Raw genomic sequence first — 15,200 nt, forward strand, 5'->3', positions numbered from 1 at the left:
CCAGGAATTTGATTTCGATTTTTTTGAATAAAATAAAACTCTATTGTATTTCATCAAATAACATTTTAAAATGATTTTTAGAAATCCTTTGCAGTTGAATTTCAAATTGTAGATAGTTTTGAAAAAAATAATTTGACAATTGAAAAACAAACTGTAACATGAGGTTTTTATTATAATTTTGATGCAATCTATGCAAACATTAAGCATTCCATAGCCATCATGAAAAGCTGCGCAGAATAAATTACAAAATAATTTCCTTCGTTTGAGCACTTGCAGCCAACGGTGTTCTTCACAAGTGTAAATGGGTCAGATGGTTCTATGCGGATGAACCCATCACCGGTATGGCCGGTTACAACAGTTCCATTCGGTGAATTGAAAGTTTTATCACCACCGAGTAATAGAACGTTAAACAGATCTGGTGATGCGTAGCTGCTCCCACCACCACCGCCCGCTAGATCTGCACCACCTCCGCCGCCGTAAAACCCGTTTCCTCCACCACCAGCCGAGCCTGAAGAAGTGCAATTTCATTGCCTCCTTTCAAATATGAACCTATCGTTCCGTTGCATGGAACCGCTTTATAGGTACCTGCATAAAAACCTCCATTTCCTGGATTAAACATTGTCGCTCCTTTGCCCCTAATTTTTTTCTTATCTTCCTCTAATAAATTGTCAGCATCACCAAAGGCATCCCCGGCAAATGGTCCACCTACACCTCCAAAAAACTCACGATGATAAAACCCAGATCCTTCCACAATGGTTGTTAAATTTCGAAGAGATTCTTTTACCAATCAAGAAACTCTTGAATTATGCAGAGAGTGACGTTGGCTGCTTCTGCTACATCTATCCAATGTTTCAATCGACGATTGAGCAGTTGACCGGAATTGCAAATCGTCCTGAATTATCAAGTTCGTCAAAGCGCATTGCAGATGCATTAATCGCCAACATGAATGAAGTTTTTGACAAACAGGGCAACTACGCTTTGATGAAATTTGCCTTTGGTCTAACTCCATGGGGCCGGTCAGTCATCCGCGCAGAATTGAACATGCATACTGAGTACAAGCCAGACGTTTCACTCTTCTTCCAAGAACCAATACCTATCAATGCTGAACTTGAAATCCCTCCAAGGAGCTACACCCCTGATCATTTGGATGAAGTGGCAGAGGATCAATTGGACAGAAATCTAGATATAGAAGAGCCCGAGATTGAGAACGAAGCAATTGAAGGTGATGGCCAAGTAGATGCAGAAGACATTGCTCAGGATGAAGAAGTTGAAGAGAATGAACCAAGGAGGAGACTAGGCAGGAACCTTGGTGAATGGGCGTCTCTGTCAATGCAAGAAGTGGAAGAGTACAGCTTCAACGATTTTATGATCGAGATGCTTTCGAGACGTGCAGAAGCAGAAGCGAGGTTCTACAAGAGAAGTTCGGCCAAGAACATAGCTAATGAGTACAAGAAAGCTCTTTCCAACTTTATACATATGAATGAGAGTGAAATCAGGAACAACACCGACCTCACCTGCTTGGATCAAAGGTTTTGGGTAGCATGTGATGCAAATTTCAAGGCATTGAAAGAGATTGCCTTAAAATTCATGTCTATTGCTGCAACCGAAGCTGATGTGGAAAGAATGATTTCAATTGTGCGGAACCTGCGTAATAGGTTTAATCAAAACGCACGTGAAGATCTAATAAAGTGTAGAATCCTATTGAAGCTTTTCATGACAAATGAAATCCTGAAAAAGATATTTCCAGATCTGACTGATCTTTAACTTGCCGTAGCTCCTTGATGCTGTAGCTCCATGCTGCAGCTTGACCTACTGTAGCCCCTTGATGCTGCTTGATTGTAGATGTTGGCTTGGAATGATGCCGCTTGACCTGCCGTAGTTCCTTGCTGCAGCTTGATTGTAGATGTTGGCCTTGAATGATGCCGCTTGACCTGCCGTAGCCCCTTGCTGCCGTAGTTCGTTGCTGCCGTAGCTCCTTGCTGCTGCTTGATCGTAGATGTTGCCCTTGAATGCTGCCGCTTGATCGTAGATGTTGCCCTTGAATGCTGCCGCTTGACCGTAGATGTTGGCTGTGAATGTTATCGCTTCAACCGCTAGCTCCTAACTGCCTCCAAACAGCCGTTTTGCTATGACCTCAATCACTTTTATTTATTATTTTAAATATTACCCAGATTTTCCTTACTTTTACCACTCCCCATGTAATTTCTGGGGAAAACGATAATTCATTTTTTTATGGATGAATAGATCGTTTTCCTAGAAAGGACCTCATATCTCTGGCTAAAAGAGTGTCAGATCCTAAATAGATTATTGATCTAGTGTACAAATCCAATAAAAAGCCTATTTTTTGGCTTTTTTGGTGCTCATTTTTTCGAAGATCTACATGAATATGGGGAAACCATCGGATTTTTTTGGTTAACCCACATCTTCATGTAGTCTGGACTATCTTTCCTCGAAGGACCTCTTTACGGGTGTAAAAACTCATAAAGTTCTCAAAAGATTCATTCTCGATCTCCATGCTGAAAGAATTTACAATAAAAAAGAGATCTACGCATCAAACTACAGCCATAAATGAACTGAACCCCTAAAGCTCAGCTCTTAGTTTATCAAAAACGTCGAAATCCTTCTCATTGCAATCAAATTTTCTCAATAACTCATAAGAAAAATCGAATTTTGATTAAGCCGATGTTATAGGTATCACAAATACTACAAACTTGAGCAATATCGAAATTGCCAGCAAAAGTTTGAAATTGCATTGCTCATATTTGTTTTGTAAACTAAAAATCTGCTTATATTATTCATTAATTTTTTATATATTATTCATATACTTTAATAAAAACAATACTATTTCACCTTAAAAATGAATTTCATAAGTCAATATTATTTTTTTGAAAATGTATCAATTTTCGATTAAAACAACATGAGAATAAAATTTACGCAAAATTATTTTAAAAAATGGTTTTAAAAATTTACAATTGATTAAGAATAAGATTGCAAGAAGTTTTGAAGTTTAATTTTAAGAAAAAAAATTCGGATATTATTCATGGATCTAAGTAATCTGATATTTGAGTATCGGCACTATGCATAAAACATATATTTATAGTTTTTTTGGAGTTTTATGATTTTAAATATATTCAAATTTGGCAATCCAATAGATTTTTAAAAAATAGGTAAATAAAAATAGATTACATATGCAGCAGATTTAGAACATGAAACAAATCTTATAGTGACCCAAAAAAAATTCATGATCCAAAAAAGAAAAAATTGGTTAAATGGGAATCAAACCTTGGCATAATGAATCATTATGTGGGATGTTTGCACTACACTACACCGGCAGTTCGAAAAATACCCTTGGTGGTTCTATTTAATAGCTACTCCCAACGATAGGCGGTGTCCCCAGCTTTAGAGAGGTGGTAAAAGTAAGGCAAATCTGGGTATTTAATTTTATTATTTGAATAGGCCAACTTATATTTGAGAAGCTCAATTTGAGACCACTTAATACATTGAAATATCATAAATATTGAAATATTAAAAAGTGTATTTCAAAATATTGAAATTATAAAAATTTATAATACTGAAATTGAGACAAATTAATAAATTCAATGTGTTTTTTTTGAAATAACTCTCAAATATTATTTTTTTGTTTATTTAATGATGAATAAATATGATTGCTTTAGCCAATCATAAAAACTAATTTAAGTTTAAAATAATGAAAGGATAATTTGATCGTTTTTTAAAATACAATTATTTTTGATGATTTGCAAGAATCTTTGAAAAGAATATAATATAGGTTCTATTTTTGTAAAATTTCTCCAAATCATGTATTACATAAATTACGATTAAAACGATGAAAGAACCAAAAAGTGTGTTTTGTGTTTTGTTGTTGCGTGTTGGATGCGGGATCCTGTTATTTCCGAAATCGACAAAAAATTTGGAAATTGAATTTCCGAAATCGAAATTATATTAATGTTTTTAATATTCTTATATCAAAAGGATTAAAGTTCATTAAGAGAAAAACAATTCTTCTTCTTCAATCTATTGGCGCATTTATTTCTACACGCCAATAAGGAAGGGAAAATTATAAGACACCATGGTGTCTTCAAAACGCTAATTTTTGATATTTTTAACAACCCTAGCTGGCGCCAAAAAAGTAGCGCCCATCGTGCCATGTATAGAATTTATATCAAAATTAGGTGCTTGACATTTATACAATAATATTTTTATTTAAACGTACATTATCACAAAATATTTCATTATTTTGTGAAGCAATAACGATTTTATCTTATTGGTTTTGCGGCAAATCCTTATGAAAGAGTTTTGCATTCCGTGAGAATAATGATGTATCTCAACTGTCAAGGTTTCTGAAAGATAAGAATAAAATTTAAGGAAAAATTACCAAAAATATAAAAGATATGCTTTGAGCAACTTGCACTAATGTATTGGATTTGTGTTTATGGTATTTGAGTTAAAATTTTGAATATAAATTCAATATCAAATATTGTTGAAGGGTAGCCAATGTCAGTCATGGTTTTGTATAAAAGAAGTACTTTAAACGATGAAATCCATTAAAAATATAATAATTCTTTATGAAAAATTTAAATTCTATTTTGGGATATATTTTTCCTGTATTTCTATCAGTGACATTTTCTATTGCCATTAAGTTTTGCTTTAGAAGAAGAATTCTATTTTTTTGAGGGCATACCCTTTACAAAATTTTCAATTATATTTTTCAGTATGACGTAAAATTGGGTCATACCATTAACAGGCCATTTTGATAGATATTCTTTCTATGCTTATTTTAAACCTATTTTATAAGAACTGGCAAAGTATTATCATGCTTCCTGGATTGTTAATCAAGATTTCTAATTTGTACGAAGAATTGAGAAACTATTTCAATTTATAAATTTGAGATATTGAATACTTTGAATTTTGAAACAAACGAATAAATTGTATAACACGAAATTATTAATGAATATTATATATAATGTATGGTATACAATTCAAAAATATATTATTTAAAGTAAGAAATCTATTATTACTTATAATGGCGTCATAGCCAATCGGAATTTTCTTAGAAAAACAATTAAAGTCATTATTCTAAATGTTTCAACTCCTAACACTAGCGGCTTCAGTCGATTTCACCGGCTATCAGACAGCCTCTGTTAGCTTTCAAGGTAGTGGATTCTCCGACTCTGAGTATGACGTTTTCAACTGCCAATTTCATGAACTCGGAGACAAAGAAGGTGCATCACCTGTTCATTTCGATGGGGGAGATAGTAGTAAGACTGTTACTATACATGGATGCACTTTTGAAAACTGCTTCGGTTCTTTGGGCGGCGGATTGCATTTGGTAGGTGACTTCAACTTGCGTTTAATGTTCAATTGTATTATAAAATGCAATGTTGGAGGAGACCAAACAGGATCCATTGCCTACATCAAAGTAAATCAGCCATACAACGTTTCATTTCTGTCATCAGCCAAGTGTGGCAAATCTAATGAGCCCTTATCATTAACTAACTTCTTATCGGTTACTCAATGCAATATCTCCAGTGCTGAGTCATATAACTACAGAGCCATATCTGGAACATACGGAATCATTTACATAACTTCAGACTTTGAAAACTGTGAGTTTTCTTTCAATACAATTGAAAGAAATACAAGTCCACAATCAATTATCTACTTTTACCATTTCAAGTACCCTATTGTTTGCAGAAAGTGCAATGTTTTATATAACGATGTAGACACATACTCACTTATCATTTCTGGAAACGCTGATCCTGCAAGAGCTTCATCATACGTTCACATAATTGGTTTCTATATTTTTGGTAATACAGTAAGAAGATCCACAACTTATCAAGCTCATAACACTTATGGAACATTAAAGATTGAAGATTGTGCCGCAGATTCACATTCTTACACAAACTTCCTTCTTTACCAGCGCATTACATTCATTGGTGAAAAGATTACTTTGACTAAAGATGAGCATGAGAAGCTTGAGCACTATACAACATATGAATGCTATGCCGAATTACCACACTACTATCCACCAACAGAAATTATCGTTACAACTCCCGAACAAAATCCAATACCATCATCTCCTGAGCAAAACCCAGCAATCACAACTCCAGAACAGCATCCATCAACTGAGAAAACACTTCAAACGCAAACAGCTTCATTTGAATCTCCTACATCAGTCTCTCCAAACGGAAATAATGGCTCATATAATCTCACAGACAAGAATTCTCAGAAGATCAATGATTCCAAATTTAACTGGATAGTTGTTGTCGTTCCGTGTGGTTTAATCCTTCTGGCATTGATAATACTTGGTATTTACCTTTATAAGAGACATAACAAAGATGAAACTTCATCAGATTTCTATTCTGAAGAACCGTTTCACAATGAAGATGCAGAAGTGATTACTGACACAACAACAGTAACTTATGATAATCCACTGTTCACAACTTCAGTTGTTGCTACTTCATCAGATCCATTCAAAAACGATTTTGAGGAACCACATGAAGATAATGGATATATGGACACCAAAATAATTGATCCTGAAAATGATTGAATTTGTTATTTGTAAATTGTTAAATATATTTTGTTTAAAGTATATTGCTAGTAAAATTCCTCTATCAATAACTATTCTTTCTGTTTTTTCCTAAATAAATTATTTAATTTTTGATATTAATATGATTTATTTTGTATTAACAACGATCTATGGATTATATTTAAATATATGCACTATTTTCATTTTGAATATCATATGTTTCCAAACAGTAGTATATGATGAAGGGTTTAGTGACGTTTTTTGTAACCGTAAGAATTCATGCAATATCGAGCAATTTTTGTATCATTTTTTTTAACATATGAAGTAAAAAATGTATGATTCTTACGGTTTTTATTCTTACGTTTTTGAATAAATCAAGATTTAAAAAATTTTCAAAATTGTAAGACATTTACACTCAGCCCATACATAATGAAATAAATCATTAAAAAATTAACATTAATTTTAAAAGAAGTTATATATAGATGATGTCAGATATTCCGCGATTAATTAAACATTGTTTAAATCCCGAATGGGTTAAACTTCAATTTAAAAATGAAGATTGTGAATTTATGAAATCAATTATTTGATTCATTCTTTCTTCAATCTCTTCTATTCTTTTTGTTAAATCATCTATTTTCATTAATGAGGTGATTCTTGATTGAGGAATAGATTTCAAACTAATCACTCCTTTTATTTTTGAAATTTTGAATCCATCAACTTTAAACATTTTATTCAATTTACACGTTGTCAATTCTTCAAATAATTTTTTATTATTAGCATAATAGTCATTAAATTCTTCAACAGATGAAAAAATTTTTATTTCAGTAATTGGTTTAACAACGTTTATTTTTTGTTGAACATTTTCACTTTCATTTATTTTTAAAATCGGTTTCATTTATCATTAAATAAAAATTAGAATTAAAAGATGAAAATGAATTTTTAATTAATATTAAATCAGAAATGGCGGCAGGATTCTTTAAAAAATTATGGGATGGAATTAAGAAAGCTGCGGGTTGGGTTCATAAAAAGATTATTAAACCCATTGCAAACTTTTTGGCACCAGTAGCGAAAACGGCAGGAACTATCATAGGTGGAGTATTAGGTACTAAAGCAGGTAATCCGGCGATGGGAGCACAAGCAGGTAACGCAGTTGGTGGAATTGCTGAAGGAATACTTAATAAAATAGGAGGTAGATAGTGGAAAAATAAATAAATATTATTTTTATCTTAGTATCGGTTGTAGTCTTTGATAAACTTTTTCTCCTTTATTTAAAACTTCTCTTATTGGGGCAGCTTTTGGTGTTATTGATTCAGCAACGTCACTAATTGCTTCTTTATTCTTAAATATCCAATTTGCCCCCTTCTTCAATGTTTCCCAAACTTTACTCGCTCCTCTTTTTACTTTATCCCACAGTTTCTTAAATATACCTGCAGCCATAGTTGATTATTTCATTAAAATTAAAAATTCATTTTCATCTTTTAATTTTGATTTTTTATTTATTAATAAATGACGACTAACTATTTGGTGCCAAACACTAAACCGATTAATGGAAATGTGTTTCATTCATTCGAAAAGATAAATGAAATATTCGCGAAGAATGATGGTAGAAGATATTATAGAGAACTTGAAAGTTCATGCTATGACTCTGATACTCCATATTTTGATGATAAACAAACTCATTTAAGAATTACAAATCCAGCTCATGATGTGAACCAATTAGGTGACACATATATTAAACGCAAAGTTAAAGCAACTCTAGTTTCAAATAAAGCTTTCACATGTGATGCCGCTTTTAAATGCATGCGTTTATTCGTTGGTTACAAATCATCAAATCAAAGCTTTAAACAATTAGAAGTAGAAACCGAAAGAGGTGATGCCGGTTATCTTCAGATGGATTGCGCCCGTGAATCTTTCGCATTTGCAACATATAAACCAAAATCAGAAAGGAAAGTTAAAAAGTTTGTTCATTCGTTATATAATAATGTTCAAAATATGATAACTCAGTATGTGGTAAATATATTGACCCTTCAGAAGTTTTCAAGAAAGCAAATGAAGAAGTTGATGTCACTTTTGATATGATTATTCCGGTAAATGATTTGTTAGCATTTCAGGCGTTCGATGATTATCCTAAATCATTTGGTGATATCATTCTTAAATATTATGTTTTCAGGGATACTTTAGTATTTTGTCAGGTTGACCCGTTAAGAGTTGCTGATTTACAAAATTACGTATATGAAAAGATAACTGATGAAATTATGAAAAGATTATGAATCATGTTTATAAATATGATCGCAAATTCCAACAAATCGGACTTCCTGCCAAATTAATTACAAGCTTAGCCGCTACATCTGCTGAGGCAACAGTTGATGACGTTATTATTTCATGCACAAAGATGGAAGTTTTAGAGGATAAATGCATTACACCAGGATACGGTTTAATTGAAGAATCAGTTAAAGCAATACCACGTTTATTTAGTAAGGAAGATCCATTCATGATTCCAGCTCAACATATTGACGTTCGTTCACTAAATGGAGGTTGCATCACTCCTGAAGGTATCAGCTCAGATTTCTCATACGCTCTTCATAATGTTACAGATGTTGTGTTAGCATTTCCGAAGAATGCAATGCAAAGAACAGTTTTAGAAAATCCAATGCTTCGAGGTCTTCAGGTCACTATAGATTCCAGAAACTTCCCCGATCAAGCGATGACCACAGTGGGTGACATATTCTTTACACGTATGCTTCAAGCTTCTGATTTAGATGGAGTGAATGAATGCACAGAAGAATACGAGGACTCATTAACTAGACCATTGAATGCAGATGATGGCACGCCATTAGCTAGAACATGGAAAGACCAAACTTCATTCTTATGCACTATTCCAGTTCAACGTGATGGAGCGGGTATATTCTTTGATGGATTAGAAACTTTCAACTCACAAGTTACAGTACAAGTGAAAGCTTATCCAATCATTCAGGGTGAAAATGACACTTACTGTTCAAAGGTGACAAATCCTCCTGAGGTTTGGTTTACTAGGACTACATGTTGGACATGGACACCGGATGAAGGTTTGAAATATCATCCAACAGGTACACCACCACAGTATAGAAGTTCATATGATGAAATATTGATGAATAGAAATGTTTAAAATTATAAATTTATTTTTGATTAAATGGATTTAAATTCATCCACCCCTTATGAAGAATTAGCAGGAGTATATAATACATACGTAGATGATATGATTAATGAAGCATTGAGTGATAATAGAAATGCTCTATCTAAGGAAAAATTAATGAAAATTCCATATTCTGAATGTTACTTAAATTCAATCACTGCAGCAATTGGTAAACAAAATAAAGGTAAAACATTAACGATATTAAAACAAATTATCATTATTGCTAACACTTCCCCCTATTCACATGTGTTAATTTATATCAACCGTTCAGGTTCACCTTCAGATGATACATTTGAATCTTTAAAGCATTTAATCAAAATTCCAATTATTTATTTATCACAGAAGAAGCAGAAGATTATTTAAAAAACTTTTTAATGTATAAAGAATTATATAATACAATCAAGAAGCAAGGATTAGAGGATAAAATTATTGATAAACAACGGGATGAATTATTTGAAACACTTTCTATTTCAAATTTTGATAGAGAATTTTTGCATTCACTCATTTTTCTAGATGATGCAGTGAAATCAAAACTAATAACAAATGAGAAATCATATTTTAATCAGTTATTAACTCAATGTCGACACATTCAGTGTTCATTCTTTATGGCTGTTCAATACTTCAAAGCATTAAGCACAAACATTAAATCAAATCTATCAACCCTTTTCATTTTCAGTGGGTTTAGTCGTCAACAGTTGAACGTTATGCTTTATCAAGTGAATTTACCAATGAGCATTAATGAACTTTACACACAATATCAGCAATTAGGTGAACATGGAAAATAATAGTTGATTTAAATAAAGGAGGTGTTAAATTTGATTAACTTTTTATAATTAATTTTTTTTTTTATTTATAATTAAACATGACAGAAATAGCAAATCTTCTACAGGTTCCATTAAAACAAGGGACAAACAAAAAGGGTGCATATAATAGAACTATGAAAGTTCCTGATGGAATGAAAGAATTAGTTCATATTGTTGCTGGTCTTCAAAAAGATGTTAAACAAATGAGAAACGTTTTAACATTACCAGAAGCTCAAGCATATGCCAAACGTCAAGGTCCAAATTGGGAAGCACACGAAGCAGACATTACGGGTCCAAATGGAAAACCTGATGGTATAAATGAAGTTTTCATTACTGATGGTCAAGGTAATATTAAAGTCATAAATGGTTACAAATTAACTATAACTGATTATCCTAAACGTAAAGCATATAATGAACGTTATCCTATGCAATTTGATGAAAATGGAAAAGCTGTTAAACAATACATTGGAGAAGGTGAAAATGGTCCAATTAATTCATACCGTTATAATCCATATTCTTATTTCAATGAAGAATTAAATGCTATTGAAGAGGGACCGGATGGATTACCACGATATTCTAACCAGTTTGATGGTCAATATGCAAATATTAGACCTGAAATTTCAGCTAAGAAATTCTTTAAAGTTGCTTTATTCGATCCAGTTTTCGCAAATGTTAAAGATGAACTTAAACAGCAATTCCAACCAATTATAGTAGCAAGAATTGCATCAGGTGCTTTATCTCAAGCATTCAAAGATTTAATTAAGAAACCATTATATCAGCAACGAGGTTTAACTTATGATTTAGTTAAGGAATCAGATAAAAGAAAATTTGAGAAATCAGATGATTATAAGAATGCAATTAATGAATATATTAGGTCTATTAATTACAATGAATCAGCTAAAAATCAACTTCATGAACAAATACAGGGAATAATAGATTCAAAACTTCCAGCAAAATAAAAGTTTAAATATATTTTTTATTCGAATATAAATGAGAAGACGTTTCACTAGTCAAAAGAACACTAACGCAAAAGCAGAGATTACGGTTGGTTATAACGTAAATGATGATAAATCACGAATTATTCAAAATGTTAAAGTTAATGTTAGCCCTGAATTAACAAGGTCAGCAACTCAACCAAATTTATTAACTCGTGACTTACCGAAAAAGGAGGATGAGCAAAATAAAGAAGATGGGGACCCAATCATTTTATCTGAACCCGGTAAAGAACCTGTTGAAATTCCCACTTATCCAACATACCCAGCACCACTTGATAACCCATATAAAATAGACATTAATTCTGAATTAATGAAAATTTACCGTGATATAATAATTAATAATTATGATTCAATAATAAATTTAATTGACCAATCCGGTTTAATTATTTTACCTTATGAATTATTAATTCACATTATCGCCATTCTTTGTGATGTTCAAGATTCAGACGTTAAGATTCAATTTTTCATAGATGATGAGGTTTCATGCTGCGGAACAGTTGCAAAAATAAATCCTATAAAGGATATTTGCACAATTAAGATATCAAAGAACGGAACAACAACTGAACTTCATTTAACATATAATGATATTTATAATAAAATAGTTGATGAATATAAAATATCACTTGAAAAATTCTTTGTTAAGGCTATTTAATATTCAAGCATTAACATTATCGAATAATAATCCTTTGAATCATAATCAATAATAATTGACCTTTCACCAGTTTCTATCGTTTGTTTTATTTCTTTTTGTTCCCCACTATCCGGATCAGTCATTGTAATTGTTTTTGTTATAGTATCAGCTTTATCTTTAACTTCAATCTTTTTTCCATCGGGATATTTAAACCAAAATTCCAAAAATTCGATATTGTCAATCTGTTCATATTTTAATCTATCAATTACATTTTTAATACCATCTGAAAATCTTATGAAATGGTCATTATATGGGTTTGATTGAACTAAATTTGAATGAAGTGAAATATAACCTGTTGATGAATATGACACTGACTCATATTTTCTGAAAACACTAAAATTTATAACATGAATGAATTTCTTATTCGTTGAATTTATGAATTCTTGAGGTAATCTTATTCTAGTTTTATTTATCACTAGAAAATAACGCTTTACCATATTTTTAATCGTAATAAAAATGTCAATTATCAATATTATTTCGAATAATAACTGTGAATTAAATTTAACAGTTAGCGGAATTTATAATGTTACTCTCGTTTCTGTGAGTGGTAAATTTAATCCCATTCTTTTAGACCCTTCAGATTATATATCATTTATTAAAGATGACCATGAAAAAACGTATGATATGTATATAAATAATGTGATAGCGAAATGGGATATTAACACGATTTTAAGTTATTTAAATGAATCATTTATCGTATGGTATGAAGAAAATTTTAAATCAAAACCCGATAAACTTTTTGAACTTGATGAAATAAATAACCTTATTAAATTCCCGCTGAAAATTAAATTTTGTACTCCTCATCTTCGTTCATTGTTGGGGATATTAAATTTTGAAAAAGATGTTGGGGATGTTTTGTATTCTGACACTGGTTCCAATTTCATTTTAATCAAATGTGATAAAGTTAATACCCCAATGAGATTTTCACATCAAACATTAGACCCTAACTCTTACCCATCAATACAAAACATTTTATCCATCAACTTAAACACATTTTCTTTATCATATTCGTTTCAATTATCCGGGAATTCATTTATTCTTCATTCAAAAGATTTATCAAATATTAAATTTAGAATAACTGACCTATTTGATTGTGATTTAGAATTTATGAATGAAATATTATGGCAATTTCAAATAGAGAAATAGCTGATGAGATAACGGATTAAATATTTATTTTTAAATCGTAATAAATGATTAAACAACAGCAACTTAAGGCGCAAAGCACCCAGGTCCTTCAGACCATTACATACGCCATATATGCATATAATTCAAAGACGGCGGCAGAACAAACGCAAAGGTTGAAATATGGAGATTTGGAGATAGTATTGAAAAATGACCGTTTCGAATTCGTTTGCAAAGGTGGTGCAGTGATATCAAATATAAAAGAAATTTTATTTATGAATTCAAAAATTAAAGGAATAACGGATGATATAACATCAATTCCACCAGAAGAACAGAGATATTACGCATTAAATGCATTTCCTAAAGTTTTGAAGATTGGAAGATTTAATTTAAATGAGGAATTCATAGAAGGTTTCCTAAATGACATAATGAAGAAGGTAGATAAGGAATACGTGGATAGTGAGTTAATGAAGAAGGCAAATTTGGTTTATGTAGATGAAAAAGATAATGAAATTAAAGAAAAGGTTGAATGGTATCATAAATGGACATCGGAGACTTTTAAAGTTAAAGCTGATACAGGATGGGTTTCAGGATGTTTAGACCTTAAAGCAGATAAAACTTATGTAGATGAAAATTATGCAAAGAAGTCGGAAGTAAATGATGTGATTACAAGCATGAAAAATGAAATACTTCAAACATTATATCCTATAGGCTCTATTTATACATCAATGAACTCAACAAATCCAGCAAGTGTTTTAGGTTTTGGTACATGGAAGCAGATTGTAGACAAATTCTTATATTGTACTAAAAGTTCAAAACAAGCCGGTGGTTCAAAGAAAATTAAAGAAGCAAACTTACCTCCGCACACTCATACAGGAACTACAAACTTTTCTGGCGACCATAGACACTCATTAAGAGACCACCCATTATACAACTCAGACTATGAAGCTGGTTATGATGTTTTATCTCCAGCTTATAACGATTCAACAAAAAAGACTTTTCGACAAACTGAACCAGGAGGAAATCATGTCCATACTTTCACAACAAATCCAACAGGCTTGGGTAAAGATTACATGCCACCATTTGTGACTGTATTTGCATGGTACCGAATGAACTAAATATATTTTATGTCTGTAATTAATTAGGTAATGAAGTAGCGGATGAACTGCAGAAATAAATTTTATCGTTAATGGTTTTTAGGTTATTCAATAATTAATTATTTTTGAATAACTGAAGGTGTCACCACGTCACCATGTGTCACCAGGTTAATTAACTTCTCTTAAAAATGATGACAACATGACATTTTGACAACATTCCCGGAAATAAATTTTATCGTTAATGGTTTTTAGGTTATTCAATAATTAATTATTTTTGAATAACTGAAGGTGTCACCACGTCACCATGTGTCACCAGGTTAATTAACTTCTCTTAAAAATGATGACAACATGACATTTTGACAACATTCCCGGAAATAAATTTTATCGTTAATGGTTTTTAGGTTATTCAATAATTAATTATTTTTGAATAACTGAAGGTGTCACCACGTCACCATGTGTCACCAGGTTAATTAACTTCTCTTAAAAATGATGACAACATGACATTTTGACAACATTCCCGGAAATAAATTTTATCGTTAATGGTTTTTAGGTTATTCAATAATTAATTATTTTTGAATAACTGAAGGTGTCACCACGTCACCATGTGTCACCAGGTTAATTAACTTCTCTTAAAAATGATGACAACATGACATTTTGACAACATTCCCGGAAATAAATTTTATCGTTAATGGTTTTTAGGTTATTCAATAATTAATTATTTTTGAATAACTGAAGGTGTCACCACGTCACCATGTGTCACCAGGTTAATTAACTTC

General features: G+C 31.7%; 6 protein-coding genes across 6 annotated transcripts, besides 1 other annotated feature; 5 read left to right on the plus strand and 1 right to left on the minus strand.

The window, feature by feature from the left end:
• Nucleotides 1-696: 696 nt before the first annotated feature.
• Nucleotides 697-2,094, plus strand: TVAGG3_0351630 (ribonuclease H-like family; the record flags this gene model as incomplete). The annotated part of the gene is made up of 1 exon (XM_001320133.2): nucleotides 697-1,764. One exon carries the CDS (start codon nucleotides 697-699, stop codon nucleotides 1,762-1,764), a length of 1,068 nt encoding a protein of 355 aa, XP_001320168.1.
• Nucleotides 2,095-5,095: 3,001 nt separating this feature from the next.
• TVAGG3_0351640 (bifunctional inhibitor/lipid-transfer protein/seed storage 2s albumin superfamily protein family) lies at nucleotides 5,096-6,636 on the plus strand (the record flags this gene model as incomplete). The annotated part of the gene is made up of 1 exon (XM_001320134.1): nucleotides 5,099-6,565. The coding sequence occupies one exon, from the start codon at nucleotides 5,099-5,101 to the stop codon at nucleotides 6,563-6,565; it is 1,467 nt and encodes a 488-aa protein (XP_001320169.1).
• Nucleotides 6,637-7,765: 1,129 nt separating this feature from the next.
• TVAGG3_0351650 (uncharacterized protein) lies at nucleotides 7,766-7,981 on the minus strand (the record flags this gene model as incomplete). Its single annotated transcript, XM_001320135.1, has 1 exon — nucleotides 7,766-7,981. The coding sequence occupies one exon, from the start codon at nucleotides 7,979-7,981 to the stop codon at nucleotides 7,766-7,768; it is 216 nt and encodes a 71-aa protein (XP_001320170.1).
• Nucleotides 7,982-8,050: 69 nt separating this feature from the next.
• Nucleotides 8,051-8,601, plus strand: TVAGG3_0351660 (uncharacterized protein; the record flags this gene model as incomplete). The annotated part of the gene is made up of 1 exon (XM_051231123.1): nucleotides 8,051-8,601. A coding segment is annotated over one exon (551 nt), but the record flags the coding sequence as incomplete, so codon positions are not given.
• Nucleotides 8,602-9,839: 1,238 nt separating this feature from the next.
• Nucleotides 9,840-15,200: part of a mobile genetic element that runs on past the window's edge.
• Nucleotides 11,510-12,166, plus strand: TVAGG3_0351680 (uncharacterized protein; the record flags this gene model as incomplete). Its single annotated transcript, XM_051231124.1, has 1 exon — nucleotides 11,510-12,166. One exon carries the CDS (start codon nucleotides 11,510-11,512, stop codon nucleotides 12,164-12,166), a length of 657 nt encoding a protein of 218 aa, XP_051100854.1.
• TVAGG3_0351690 (phage tail repeat-like family) lies at nucleotides 13,843-14,445 on the plus strand (the record flags this gene model as incomplete). The annotated part of the gene is made up of 1 exon (XM_051231125.1): nucleotides 13,843-14,445. A coding segment is annotated over one exon (603 nt), but the record flags the coding sequence as incomplete, so codon positions are not given.

This window comes from Trichomonas vaginalis, chromosome V, assembly GCF_026262505.1.
Source record: "Trichomonas vaginalis G3 chromosome V, whole genome shotgun sequence".
NCBI lineage: Eukaryota > Parabasalia > Trichomonadida > Trichomonadidae > Trichomonas > Trichomonas vaginalis.